This window comes from Populus euphratica, unplaced genomic scaffold (genome assembly GCF_000495115.2).
Source record: "Populus euphratica unplaced genomic scaffold, PopEup_1.0 scaffold60.1, whole genome shotgun sequence".
Taxonomy (NCBI): domain Eukaryota; kingdom Viridiplantae; phylum Streptophyta; class Magnoliopsida; order Malpighiales; family Salicaceae; genus Populus; species Populus euphratica.
In genome coordinates, this window is record NW_011499938.1 from 419942 (window position 1) to 433841 (window position 13900).

At 31.3% G+C, this 13900-nt stretch overlaps 1 protein-coding gene across 1 annotated transcript; it reads left to right on the plus strand.

The window, feature by feature from the left end:
* Nucleotides 1–2516: 2516 nt before the first annotated feature.
* On the plus strand, nucleotides 2517–4374 carry LOC105136715 (cytochrome P450 71A1-like). The gene is made up of 2 exons (XM_011042156.1): nucleotides 2517–3650; nucleotides 3732–4374. The coding sequence occupies exons 1-2, from the start codon at nucleotides 2721–2723 to the stop codon at nucleotides 4350–4352; spliced, it is 1551 nt and encodes a 516-aa protein (XP_011040458.1). The 5' UTR covers nucleotides 2517–2720; the 3' UTR covers nucleotides 4353–4374.
* Nucleotides 4375–13900: the final 9526 nt, after the last annotated feature.

A 13900-nucleotide genomic window follows, 5' to 3' on the forward strand; every position in this document is an offset into this window, starting at 1 on the left:
TTGTAAAAGAAAATTTTCATTAATATTAATAAACTAATCAAATTAATATAATAAAAAAATATTTAAGTTAATACCAACTTTAAACCCTCTAAATCATGCATGAATCATAGGTTTCCATTTAGGATATTAGAAAACCTGACTCATTTAAAACAATGAAATTTTTATCGATGATTTCATCACTGATGTTATGGTTCTGGGCTTGGCAGTCTCAATATTTGTAAAACTAAAATTATATTTGTTAATTGAAATTAGTTTTTCAAAAATTATTAACATGTCGCTTTGTAGGAAAAACAAACTTACATTGAAAGGTCGTTCTTCCAATGAGCCTAGTACTTTAGGATAAATGAATACCGCTGTGAAGGAAGCCCCCTTAACGTGACGATATCACACTCAACGAGCCCACGTCAAGGATGGAAATTTGTGTCTCAGGTGCCTGTTCTTGGTAAGAAAAAATTGATACTCAAGTCATAGAAAAACTCGGGTCATATTATTGATTTTTAATTTTAAAAAGTAGGAAAAATTTGCGACTCGAGTTATAAACTTGATGAAATTCAATAAGTTTGATTAATTTAACAATATGATTAAAAAAAGGTCATTGACAATAAATAAAGCAAATAAAAAATTAACAATAATTAAATATAAAAAATGAATTGTCAATATCTTGGTCGAAATGAAAAGAAAGAAAAGTACATTAGAGATTCACCATTGCTTTGTTGTGGGCATCGTCTCACCACTAGAAAGAGCTCACCAAGATGGTTCTAACACTAGGATGAAAGGCTGCAAGACAACACCTAAAGAGACCGCACGCGCCATCAAAACAACGACCCAAAAAGAAAACCAAATAAAATATCATGAAATGAGTATCTCATGCTTATATTCATCAACTAATTTTGAGTTAATTGAAAACAATTTTTTTTTTAAAAAAAAAAAGACGAAGCTAAATTTAACAAAGAATGACAAATAAAAAAACTCAAGATAACTTAGGTCATTTTAAAAATTAGTGAAGAATCCTATACAAAGAAAAAAAAAGTAACAGAGCCTAATCTCCAATTAAATAATTTTTTAAGGATGAAATTGAAAAAACCATGATCTTAAAAAATGGGAAAAAAAACCATATCAACCCAAACAAATCTCCTAAACCTGAGTTAAACTACCAAATTCACAACTCATAAAGTCTTAAACCTGAACTCAATCAAGAAGTCAAATTCTCAACCAATTTAATATTAGAAGATGAAATTAAAAAATAAATATTAATTTAAAAATTATCATTGTAAGAAAAATAACAATCAAAAGAATGAAGATCAAATGTGATAAAAAAAATAAAAGGAGAATGAAATCATAAAAAAAAAATCTTAAAATTATCTCAAATAAAACAAATAGCAATCAAAAGAGTCTGGACCAAATCTGACAGATGAAAAAAATTAAAGGATTAATTTGAAAAAAAATTATTTTTATAAATTATTTGAAATAAAATAAATAAATAAAAGATGAACCAAATCTGAAGAAAAAAATTTATAGGGCTGCTTTGAGAATTTAAAATGTTAGGTTTGAAAATTGAGAAGAAGAGGGGAAAAAAAAAACAAAAATGTCATTGATGGCAAACTAGAGGTTAGTAAGCCACGCGCGCTACCTAGAACTGGAGAGAGCATCAAGATGACTCAAATACCATCCAAAAGCTAATGTTTGACTTTCAAACATCTCTTTTGTTTTTTAAATTATATTTTATATTTATCAAAATACTAAATTATTCCTAAGTCAATTTGTACATATAAAAAAACTAGTTGAAAAAAAAAAGAGCCTCTGTATGCAAGTAAAAAAACAATATTATTTTTAAAGATAATTTAATTATTTTACTACATTGTAAAAAATGAAAATTCAAAACAAACCTAAATGCTAGTTAAATAAATTTTTTTAAAGTAATTTAGTTATTTTAGGGTGATGTAAAAATATATAAAAAATAAATAATTACTAGCTGATAATTAATAATGACTACTTGACTTTAAAAAATAAATTGTATTACCCTGAAAACCTAGGATAATAATTTTCTTTATAATAGTAAAATGATAAATATACTATAATAATCCACGGTACGCGTCAATCCTTTTTTGAAAAAATAAATAAAATAAATACCCTATTGCTAGCTAGTCCTCCTGCAGAACAGACAAATTACCTAGGTAATTAAGATACGATCTTCATCGTATTTTATTTGAAGGGCCCATTTTCTCATAAAAAAAATTGTTTCGTTGAGTTTTGAATACAAAGTCCCAGATCACTACGTACCAAACTAAAATCATCATCGTGAATCATGTGCCTTAAGATCTATTTCATATATCAGAGTCCAGCTGTACATACCTCTGTTTTGAATTTCTTAATGTTGATGGTGGCAAGTTGGCAGTGGCTTTATGATATTAGGTCCAGTATCAGTTGATTTATCAAGCTGGAAATGATGCTTTGTAATCAGATTAATGCATCTCTGGTCAAGCAACTGGGATTTGTTAAATTTCTAGATAATGCATGCTGCCTGAAGTCTACTATTTTAATGTCTAGTTGGAGTCTCTTCCTCTAATGTGAATTGTAAAATACATGTTACTATTACCATCTTCATATCAATTTTTAGTTCATAGGAGAAACGTGTAAACATCTCAACAGGCAGGCAGTTCGATTTTCTGTTCAATCATTTATGAAAAGCTGCTGTATTGTTAGTTTTATAGGAGGAAAGAATGGATCCTTCGATTTTTTTGCACCAGTATTGGCTAGAATTGGATAGGACAATCTTGCTCGCTGTCATGGTTCTTCCATTTATGGCTTTCTGCACCATTTATTTCACCAAGTCCATTCAGACAGACAAGCTCAACTTACCTCCATCCCCATTGAAGCTGCCAATGATAGGAAATCTTCACCAGGTAGGCAGGCTCCCCCATAGGTCACTCCGTAACTTGTCTGAGAAGTATGGACCCTTAATGCTCTTACACCTTGGCAGTTCTCCAGCTCTCATTGTTTCCTCAGCAGAGACAGCCAAAGAGATCTTGAAGACACATGATAAAGCTTTCTTGGATAAACCTCAAACAAGGGCTGGAGATGCTCTCTTTTATGGAAGCAGTGGCATAGCATTTTGTTCTTATGGTAACTATTGGAGACAAGCGAAAAAAGTTTGTGTCCTTGAACTCCTGAGCCAAAGAAGGGTGCAGGCATTTCAATTCGCCAGGGAAGAAGAAGTGGAGAAAATGGTTGAGAAAATACAGATTTCATGCCTCAGTAAAGTTGCCATTGATGTTGGTGCGGCGTTTTTAACCATCTCTAATGACATACTATCTAGATCTGCTTTTGGAAGGACATATGAAGAAGTAGATGGTCAGCAGTTGGGAGAATTGTGGAGGACGGCTATGGACCTGATTGGAGAGTTCTGCTTAAAAGACTTCTTTCCCTTGTTGGGTTGGATGGATGTTATTACTGGTTTAGTTTCTAAACTGAAGAGGACTTCCAAAGCACTTGATGCTTTTCTCGATCAAGTGATTGAAGAACATTTGGTTTCCAGGACTGAAGATGACATAACTGATAAGAAAGACTTGGTAGATATTCTACTTCATATTCAGAAGAATGGAATGACCGACATTGATCTCAGTCGGGACAACCTCAAAGCAACCCTCATGGTCTCTCCCTCTCTCCTCTCTCTGTGTGTTTTTCTGTGATTGCTCACCTTCTGCTGAAACTTGATTCCTTTTCAAATACAGGATATGTTTATTGGAGCAACAGATACTATTGCAACCACCATGGAATGGGCAATGGCAGAACTAGTGAGTAATCCAAGTGCACTGAAGAAAGTCCAAGAAGAAGTAAGAGGTGTTGTCGGAGAAAAATCCAAGGTCGAAGAAATTGATATCGATCAAATGGATTTCTTAAAGTGTATTGTGAAAGAGACTCTGAGGTTACACGCGCCTCTTTTTATTGCCCGGAGAACATCTGCAAGTCTTGAATTGGAAGGCTATCACATCCCTGCCAATTTGAAAGTGATGATCAATTCGTGGGCGATTCAACGTGACCCCAAATTATGGGATAGTCCTGAAGAGTTTATCCCAGAGAGATTTGCAAATAAATCAGTTGATTTTAAAGGCCAAAACCACCAATTCATTCCTTTTGGTGCTGGCAGAAGGGGTTGCCCCGGAATTGCATTTGCAGTTGTAGAAGTTGAATATGTTCTAGCTAATATCTTGTATTGGTTTGACTGGGAGTTTCCTGAAGGCATCACCGCAGAGGATTTAGATATGAGTGAGGTGTTTACACCAGTTATTCGTATGAAATCACCTCTTCATCTTGTTCCTGTAGCCCACTTTCAAAAAACGATCAGTAACTGATACGAGGTTATGTTCTTATTATTAAGCTTTCTTTCCCAATCTATGATGGCTACAAAATTTATGAGCCATATCGACAACTTGATGTTTTCTCTCCAAAATTTGTAAGAGGATTCTTAATAACCTAGCTGGGAACCAGCAACCTCGTGAATTTCTCATCATTAGCTTTTAGAACAGGAGGCATTGCTATAAAACTAAGACAAGACTAATTAATCTAGAATATGATGTTTTTTAATCCTTGCATGTCCCCTTTTTGCAGGTAGGGACATCATTTGCTTCACTGTTCCTTAAGTTTCAGTGGGCTAGTTTCCAGCAAAGCGTTAGACGCAACATACGGCTTGACAAACCGATCCTAAGTGAACATTAACAAATACCCTAAATCATGAGGTGAAAACTCGATGCAATTACGCTGTGGAATACAGATTTGCGCGGCTTGGGATGGGGTTAATACTGTTTTTTTATATAAAATTAAATTATTATTTTACTTTTTAGTTGAAAAATTGAAGCCTAAAATATTTTAGTATTTTTTATAGACTCATTGATTTTGTTACCTGTATATTTTATGCAACATCATCCCACCTTTTAATGCAAATAAATAAATGGAAGATATTTTGAGCTCTTTGAAGGTGCAAGAGGCAGCGTAGGGACTTGATCAGGTGTAGCATTCAGTAGCATACCTAACTAAGCAGCTAGATCAATTTTTAGAGGGAGGAACCAAAAGGAAAGGGGTGTGTCATATACTTATCTCGAGCCAAACCAAACCTCAAATTTATTCCTACAAATCCACATGGGCATCGTGTTTATATAGAGAATGGTGTATAGGATAAAAAATACATTAAAGAATTAATTCATATTTACTCCTTTTGTAATTGTGTTTCAAATTATGAGGAAATTCCTTTCTTTTATGGGAATTCTTTTCTAAAAAGAAAATTATTAGATGGTTATTAATGATGGCAGTGTCCTTTCTATTGAATAAGATTTCTTGTTATTGAAAGTATGATTTGCAAGACATGATTTTTACTTATGATGTTGAAGATTGGCGATATGATACTCAATCCCAGAAAGTTCATGCCGGTAAGTTGAAATTTTATCATGGTGAACTATGAAAAAAATATTAATTTTGAAGTTTGTGTAAAATAATTACGAAGATATTGTATATAGTGCGTATGAACAACAAAATTTCTTGCATCTGTACTTGTGCGCGTTTAGCCTAAGATATTGCTAAATAGGGTGTAATGGGTTAGTTTGCATCTCGCAAACAAAGGAATGGGGATATATTATTACATGGTGAGACTAAACGCACAAGCAAAAAAAAAAAAAAATCATGTTATAAGATCCAATAAACTCTTTATAATCATTTTATAATAACTTCAATATTAATAAATTTTTTTTTGGCCATGATGAAATTCCAGACTTACCACAACAAACTATGTTCTACTGAACATCGAAAAATAAGAAAAATTCTAAAACAGCAATTTTTAAGGATAATTTGGACACTATTACAACCTCGGGGAGCACTAGCTAGCTAACCTTGTAAGATCCATTGAGGAGAAGCACACTACTTTGAGACCGCTTGGAGGAGTTATTGCCGTAGGTCTACTGCTGATTTTTCTGCAGCCGAGGAGAGGCACACTGCACTAAACTTGCAGCAGAACAGACTCGGTGACAATATCCTTGAACTCGATCACTGCGTAACTCTTTGAAGATAAATAAATTTAAGTCTGCGTTCGATAGGGGTCGGTTACAGCAGCTAACTCATCATTGAGTTGCTTAGCACGCTGAAGATAGGCTGTAGCAGCATCATGTTGGCGGAGCTCTTGTAACCCCATGTGAAGAGTCATGGTGCCAGTATTAGAGGGAGAGGGAAGGGCGAGCTCCACTGTTTGCCAAATACTCTTCGAGGTTGAAAAATCTACCACCAAATGGAAAACATCCGAGGAAAGTGCTCATCAACAACTTATCTTGTTACCCAGGAACTGAGAGCCGGATTCGGATGTCAACAATTGGATGTGATGGAGGGCACGAGTTAGTTCCATCGACAAAGCCGAACAGCCTTGTCCTTGAAGGGAAAGGCCTCTTTGTGTTTTCCGATAGAGTTAAGTTACTTGTGTTTTATTGCGGCCGGGCTGAATTTTTATTTTAACATAAACAATAATATTCAGGAACTACTTGCCGTGTTTTAAAAAAGAAAAAAAAATCCATGAATCAAGTCATAGATTTAGGGTGTTCAATAAAATTATATGATAAAATAATAATAATAATAAATGGACTGAATTTAAACAAAAAAATAATGATGATGATGACCTATGGAAAGAAGATCACTTGACAAAAGGAAAAAAAATTATTATGTTCATTCCTAAGACAATTCTATGCTAATTAAAAGATAAAATAAAAAAATAAATGATCTAAGTTAATCATAATTAGCATGACAAATTTGAATCCAAATTATAATGTCAGGCTAACCTAAAAAAAAAAATGATGTTTAATTTCCAACTATTCAAATTTAGATTCATGAAATAAAATAAAAAAGTTAATAAAAAAAACCCTAAAAAAATAAAACAACAACAAACTCTAGTAAGGCCATCAAACTCGAGAGCTAGATGAGCTAGATTATATAAACGTGATAACCTTATAGAAATAAAAATAATAAAAATTATGAACCTCAATTCTAAAAAAAAAAAAATTGTTGAAAGATAGAGCTGAAAAAATATTCAACGTTAAAAAAATAACACAAAAAAAGATTTGAACTAACTTAGGCAAACTCATCATCAAACATATGATCTAAGTTATGTGACCGGGATAACATCATGAAAAGAAAAGTCTAAAAATCATGAAACTCAATGTTTGAAAGATGAAATCTAAAAAGAAAATCGATGTAAAAAATAAAAAGAAAACAACTTTGTTAATTTAGACTAACATTTCATACTCATGGGTAGAGTCACGAGAACAAGTTCACCAAACCAAAAAATTACAAAATATAATTCTCAAATAAATTAATATTAAATAATAAAATTAAAAAAATAAAAGCAATTAAAAAAAGTATCAAAATAAAAAAGTAGAAATAATGGTGACTAAATTTGACGTAAAAATATAATGAAACAATATGCTAAGGGATGAAATTGAAAAATAATTATAATTAAAAAAATAAAAAATAGCAATAAAAAAAATAAGGATTTGGTTTTACATAAAATTCAAATGTAATAAAATGCTAAGGGATAAAATTGAAAAAAAAAAGATTCAAAAAAATAAAAATAATTAAAAGAATAAAGATCAAATTTAACACAATAAATAAATAACATGACACCTTTAAATTTTTATAGGGCAGGGTGATTCATAAAGAGAGTAGAGAGAAAATAAGGAAGAGAAGTAAAGAAGTAAAAAATCCTATTAAAGTCTAATCATCATGCTATTACTAACATGCACCACACCACAAAAAAAAAAATCATCACATGATACTTTTAATGTTGTCATGAAAGTTATTGTTTGCCTGTTAAAAGACATGTCAAGCATCTCTCTAATAAAGCAAAAGCCTCCTAGTTGATGGTGCATGCGTTACACAAGCCACCCTATTTTACATGCTTATTTACCCTAGTTTCTATACTTGTCTTAGTATTAATTTTGATTTCTAAAAACTTAATTGTTTTAATTTAGTTGAATTATGTTTTATTTTGCAATACTTAGAATCGATTTAGCACCAAAAATTCTCCTTGACATTGCAAGATACCTGCATTAATGCAACCAAAATAAAATACCAAGTCAATATTCGAATAAATCCAATGAGAAGGAATCAAATTAAAAAAAAAAAGTTGAGGGGCTAAAATAAAAAATATATATAAAAAAAGGACTTGAACTTCCCCTTTGATTGTGCAAATAAGTCCATGATTTTGGTTTAAAAAATGGTCTAAATACTTATTCATTCTTCAAATTCCATCCCAAAACTATAATTACTTTAAATCAATTAAGGCCATGTTTGTTATGAGGAAAACCAATTCCGGGAATTCATTTTCCTCAGTTTCCCATGTTTGGTATCAATATAGAAAACTAGTCAACGGAAACTTAATTCCGGTCAAAACTTAAAACTTAACTTTATCAAAGGAAAGTGTTTTCCTTTTGATAAAGAAAGGAAAACACTTTCCTTTTTTTCATTACACACATTACTCTCAAATTCTCAAATCACGGTCTCTCATTTCTTCGTAAACAATTAGTAAGAAGCAAGCAGGAACAAGTGAACAAGTGCATTATTTTTCTGGAACAATTGAAACTCTTATTTCAGGTATTTGTTTTCTTTTATTTCCTTTATATGTTTTTATTTTTTTTTCCTTTATGTTTTTATCTTCTTCGTTAGATCTACAAGAATTAAGACACGAATCCTTCATTTTCTTGATAAATCTGTTACCTGTGATATTTTTCCCATAACATAACACAGTTTCTTCTTCATCTTCCCTCATCACATTCGATGTGTTCAAAACAACCCAGATTCATTAAGCAAAATATAAAAATCACATATTTTCCAGTATTCCTCACTCACACCCTGCAGAACCGGCAAATCAAAGCAAAATCAATCAAAGTAAAATGCCCAAATTTTTCCAGTAAAAAGCAGTCACCATATCAAGGAATTAATCAACCCTTGCTCTCTTTTTTTTTTTCAAGTCTTAGTAGAAGTTGTCGGGGGAGAGAGGGAGAACTGTGAAGGAGGAGCGGGTCTTTAAGGTACAACCCTTTTGCCCGTTGAAGCTTCGATCTTTGTCCTGGTTTTTTTTTACACAGAGAGAGGAAGTTAAGGAATTAGATAAAGAACATGGGAAAGGTGAGAGAAACCAAGAGGGAACAGGGGAAGGGGAAGGCAAATGAGAGAAACCGAACAATCGAGAGAAAACAGGGGAATGGGAAGGGGAAGGGGAGAAATCGAGATAAATCGAACAGGGAAAAGGAAAGGGGATGACAGAAACCAAACAGGGGGAAGGGAAGGGGATGAACAGAAACCGAACAGGGGAAGGGGAAGGGGATGACAGAAAATTTAGGAACAGGGGAAGGGGAAAGGGATGACGGAAACCGACAGGGGAAGGGGAAGGAGAAAGGGATGACAGAAACCGAAACTTAACAGGGGAAGGGGGAGGGGATGACAGAAACCGAACAAGGAAAAGGGAATTAGAGGAAGGGGCATGAGAGTTGATTGCAGGGAACCACCGAGACCAAGAGGAAGTTTAATAAGGGAAATTAACAAAATCAAATATAAAAACGTTGATGCATGATTTTTTTGCCACAATTATTGCTTTATTTTGCTTTGATTAATTCATGATTAATGTTTAATTATATTTGTTATGTATTGATAAATTTATCAAATTCATGATTAGTGTTTAATTATATTTGTTATGTATTGATAAATTTATGGGACGATGCTAGTAATTATATAGATTTTATTGTGCAATGTTTATTAATCGTTGTGAACTTATGAATTGTATAATTTTCAAAACGGTTTTATCATCGAGAAATTGAATTTTATGGTCTTAAATAATATATTCGAAGACCTTGTTTGTTTAGGGAATCAGATATCATTGCCATAACTATTATATATTGTCATCTTCTTTTAACATAATTTATTGTATTGATTGTGTAAGTATTTTATATGCTTTTTTTGATATTTATTTCCCTAAATTATTAGGTTTTGTTATCAGAAAACTTCACTTTCATCTCATGGATAGTAAGATAATTCATGTAGCATGTATGAGAGCAGTTGTAACTGTGATAGCAATAGGGGTAGTTATTATTGAACAAGAAAGAAATAGAATTTATATACCAAGAGAACCACGTATAAATGCAATTGCTCAACGAGAATTTTATATTGACAGCATTTTGAATCGAGGTGATAAACATTGTGTTGAATAAATTCGTATGAAACCTATTGTTTTATATAGATTGTGTGATGTTCTCACAAGTCGTGACCTATTACGCTCAACTCAAAATGTGTCCATTAGGGAGCAAGTAATTGTATTCTTACAAATTGTAGGCCAAAACCAAAGATTTCGTTTCATTAGTGGTGTATACTATAGGTCTGTTGAAACTATCCATCGTTACTTTAGAATTGTTTTAAAAGCAATTCTTAAGTTATACAAACACCTTATTAAAGATCCAGAGGATACAGTTCCAGCAGAGATAATGAATAATCGAAGATTCTATCCTTATTTTAAGGTATGAAAACAATACCAATATTTTTATACATTAATTAATTACATCTAGAAGAAAAGGTTATAAAGTATTTTTTTTTTCATGTTTATATAGGATTGTGTTGGAGCAATTGATAGTACCCATGTTCCTGCAAATATTCCTGTTGAGATTCAAGGAAAGTTTCGAGGTCGAAAAGAAGGAACAACACAAAATGTTTTAGCAGCTATAACTTTTGATTTGAAGTTTATATATGTATTAGCTGGCTGGGAAGGAAGTGCCCATGATTCACGGGTTTTAGGTGATGCATTATCAAGACCTAATGGTCTAAAAATTCTAGAAGGTATATAATAAAGTATATATTATATGCAATAAACATATGAAATGTCTTATTATATAAAGATAGTATTAGTTTTTTTTTTAATTTGCAGGGAAATATCATCTTGGTGATGCTGGTTACGGTAGTCGAAAAGGAATCATTTCTCCTTTTCGTGGAGTTCGATATCACTTGAATGAGTTTATAGAACGTTCACCAGAAAATAAAAAGGAGTTATTTAATCTTCGACATTCTTCATTGAGAACCACTATTGAGCGAGGGTTTGGTATTTTGAAGAGTCGTTTTAGATCAATTGATGGAAATCTTTTTGGTCTTATGAAACACAAGTAGATGTTGTGCTTGCATGTTGTATTATTCACAATCATATAATGAAGGTTGATCCTTATGACTTTTTTATGGAAGAAATATGTTCGGATAGTGAACCAATTAGATGAACAATCAATTTAAGTCAACGGGAGGAAAGGGAAGAGAATAGAGAGTGGATAAAAAAAAGAGAAATGATTGCCTCAACCATGTGGAATGATTATAACACTTAAAGAAACTAGTAATTGAGTGTTAATTATATGTGTTTGTTTTTATTATGTCTTGCTTGAGTTTGTATTATATTTGTTATGTATTTGGAGCAGATGTTGACTTTATTATAATCTCTTTTTTAATTATTAATTGTTAGTTTTATATGAAATTTATTAAATCTAAATATTGTATGATTTTATTTTGTATAAATTTATAATTTCTTTTTTGTAGAAATGAGTTCCACATATAATGAAAAATGCAAGGGCAAACACTTCACATGGTCTAAGCCTATGTCTCACATGTTGCTTGAGATATTAGCTGAGCAGGCACTTAAAGGAAGCAAACCTTCTTCCACCTTTAAAGCAGAATCTTTTGTTAAGGTGGCTACAGAAATAAGTCAAAAGTTCAATGTGCAATGCGAGCCTAAGCATGTGGACAATCATCTCAAGACTGTGAAAAAAGAATGGGGAATAATAACCAAGCTTAAGAATAAAAGTGGCTTTGGATGGGATGATTGTTTGAAGATGATTACAGTTTTGAAAGATGTATATGATGAAGAAGTAAAGGTATGATAAATATTATACTCTTTGTAATTTTTATATTTACTTTTGTTTCTAAAATATTATACAATGAACTAAAAAATTGCATATTCTATACTTTATAAACAGGCACATCCCAATCATGACAAGTATCTTAACAAAAAACTTGATATGTACGAGATAATGATAATTGTTGTTGGAAAAGACATGGCGACCGGAAATTATGCCAAATCATATGTTGATGTCAACTTGGAAGATAACACTGAAGAGCAATCAATTTCAATTGAAAATGAAGGGGAATATGAAGAAACTTCTAAGGAAAAAGAAACATCTTCCTCTAGTACACAAAAGAAGCAACATAGAAAGAGAAATCGCATGTATGAAGATGATGGTGTTGAAAAGTTGTTTAAACAAATTGGAGATGTAGCATTTGCAATTCAAAGCCTCAGCAAAAATCAATTTGATGTTAATGCGCTGTATACGGAAGTGATGAAAATTGAAGGCTTTGATGAGATCACTCTTGGGGAGACATTTGATCATTTGGTCCAAAATGAAATGTTGGCAAAAGCATTTATGGTAAAAAAATGCTAACTTGAGGAAAATTTGGGTTCAGAATTTTGTGAACCAACACTACTACAGGCCTGCTTGCTAAGATGGTTTGACTATGTTAAACATTTGGGTTCAGACTATGTTTGTTATTTGGTGATTTGTTATTTGACGAGTATGTTTACTTGTTTAATTCTGTCTAGCATGTTTATGTTTGTAATTTGAACTAATATGTATGTTTATGACATCGAAACTTAATATTTATGCATGACTATATTTGATGTTAGATATTTATATTTATTTCTTTATGTTTATTTGATATATATTAAAGGGATAATTGTCTTTACTAGAAAAAAAAACTTTATCTAAAAAACCCATCAAAATATTTTTGTATCTATTTATCTTTTAAAGAATTTTTCATACCAAAAAAAAACTCAAATATATAACTCTTATCATAAACTAATTTGGCTTTCTATGTATGAAAAAAAACTTATTTTAAGCTTTTAAAATTAAAGAAATATATATTAATAGGTTTAACTTAAAATATATTCACAAGCTTATTTCTCTATAATATGATATGACATTTATAGTTATATTTTATAAAATAAGCTATGTATAAATATAAGATATAATAAAAAACATTCATCATTATACTTTTTAGATTTCATTCTTTTATTGTAAGTGATTAAATATTTATATTAAATATTTAATATATATTAGATAAACTTGAAAAAAAAATTAATTCATTAATAAATTATTTTCCAGTTCATTTTTCATAACATAACCAAACACTGGAAAGTGTTTTCCAGTTCATTTTCCATAACACTGCCAAACATTGAAAAATATTTTTCTGGAATTCATTTTCCAGAAATTCACTTTCCCCGGAATTCATTTTCCAAAAGGAAACAACTTTCCTGCAAACAAACGGAGCCTAAATTGAACTTTGTTTTGTAAAATCAAGAATTAACCAAGAAATGAAACATTTCCTTGACACCTTAAGATTTCCATATACATGCATGAAAACAAAAATCACCAAGATCAATTTCAAGTTAAAGGAATGTCAATAGACCAAATAAGAAGAAAAAAAATTAAGGGACCAAAGCATAAAAATATCTATAAACTTAAAAAACAAAACCCACTCTTTGAATGAACTATGGATTTATTCACAGGCTACAGTAGATTATCGAGGCCTTTTAGTTTCGTTTATAACTAGTCTGCTACGATGCTACAATGTAGGTAGGATTCAAAATTAAGTTTTAAGCAAAAACAAAATGTGCAAACATTGTAAATGCATTTTTTGGCACCATGAAAAATTTTAATTGAGAATTAAAAATTTAATATTTGTGTTAATAAAATAAAAGAAAAATGATATAAACCACTAAATCAACAAAAAACAATTGTCTTGTAATACATGGGATTTAAAAAAAAATTATTCAATTATATAAAAATAAAAA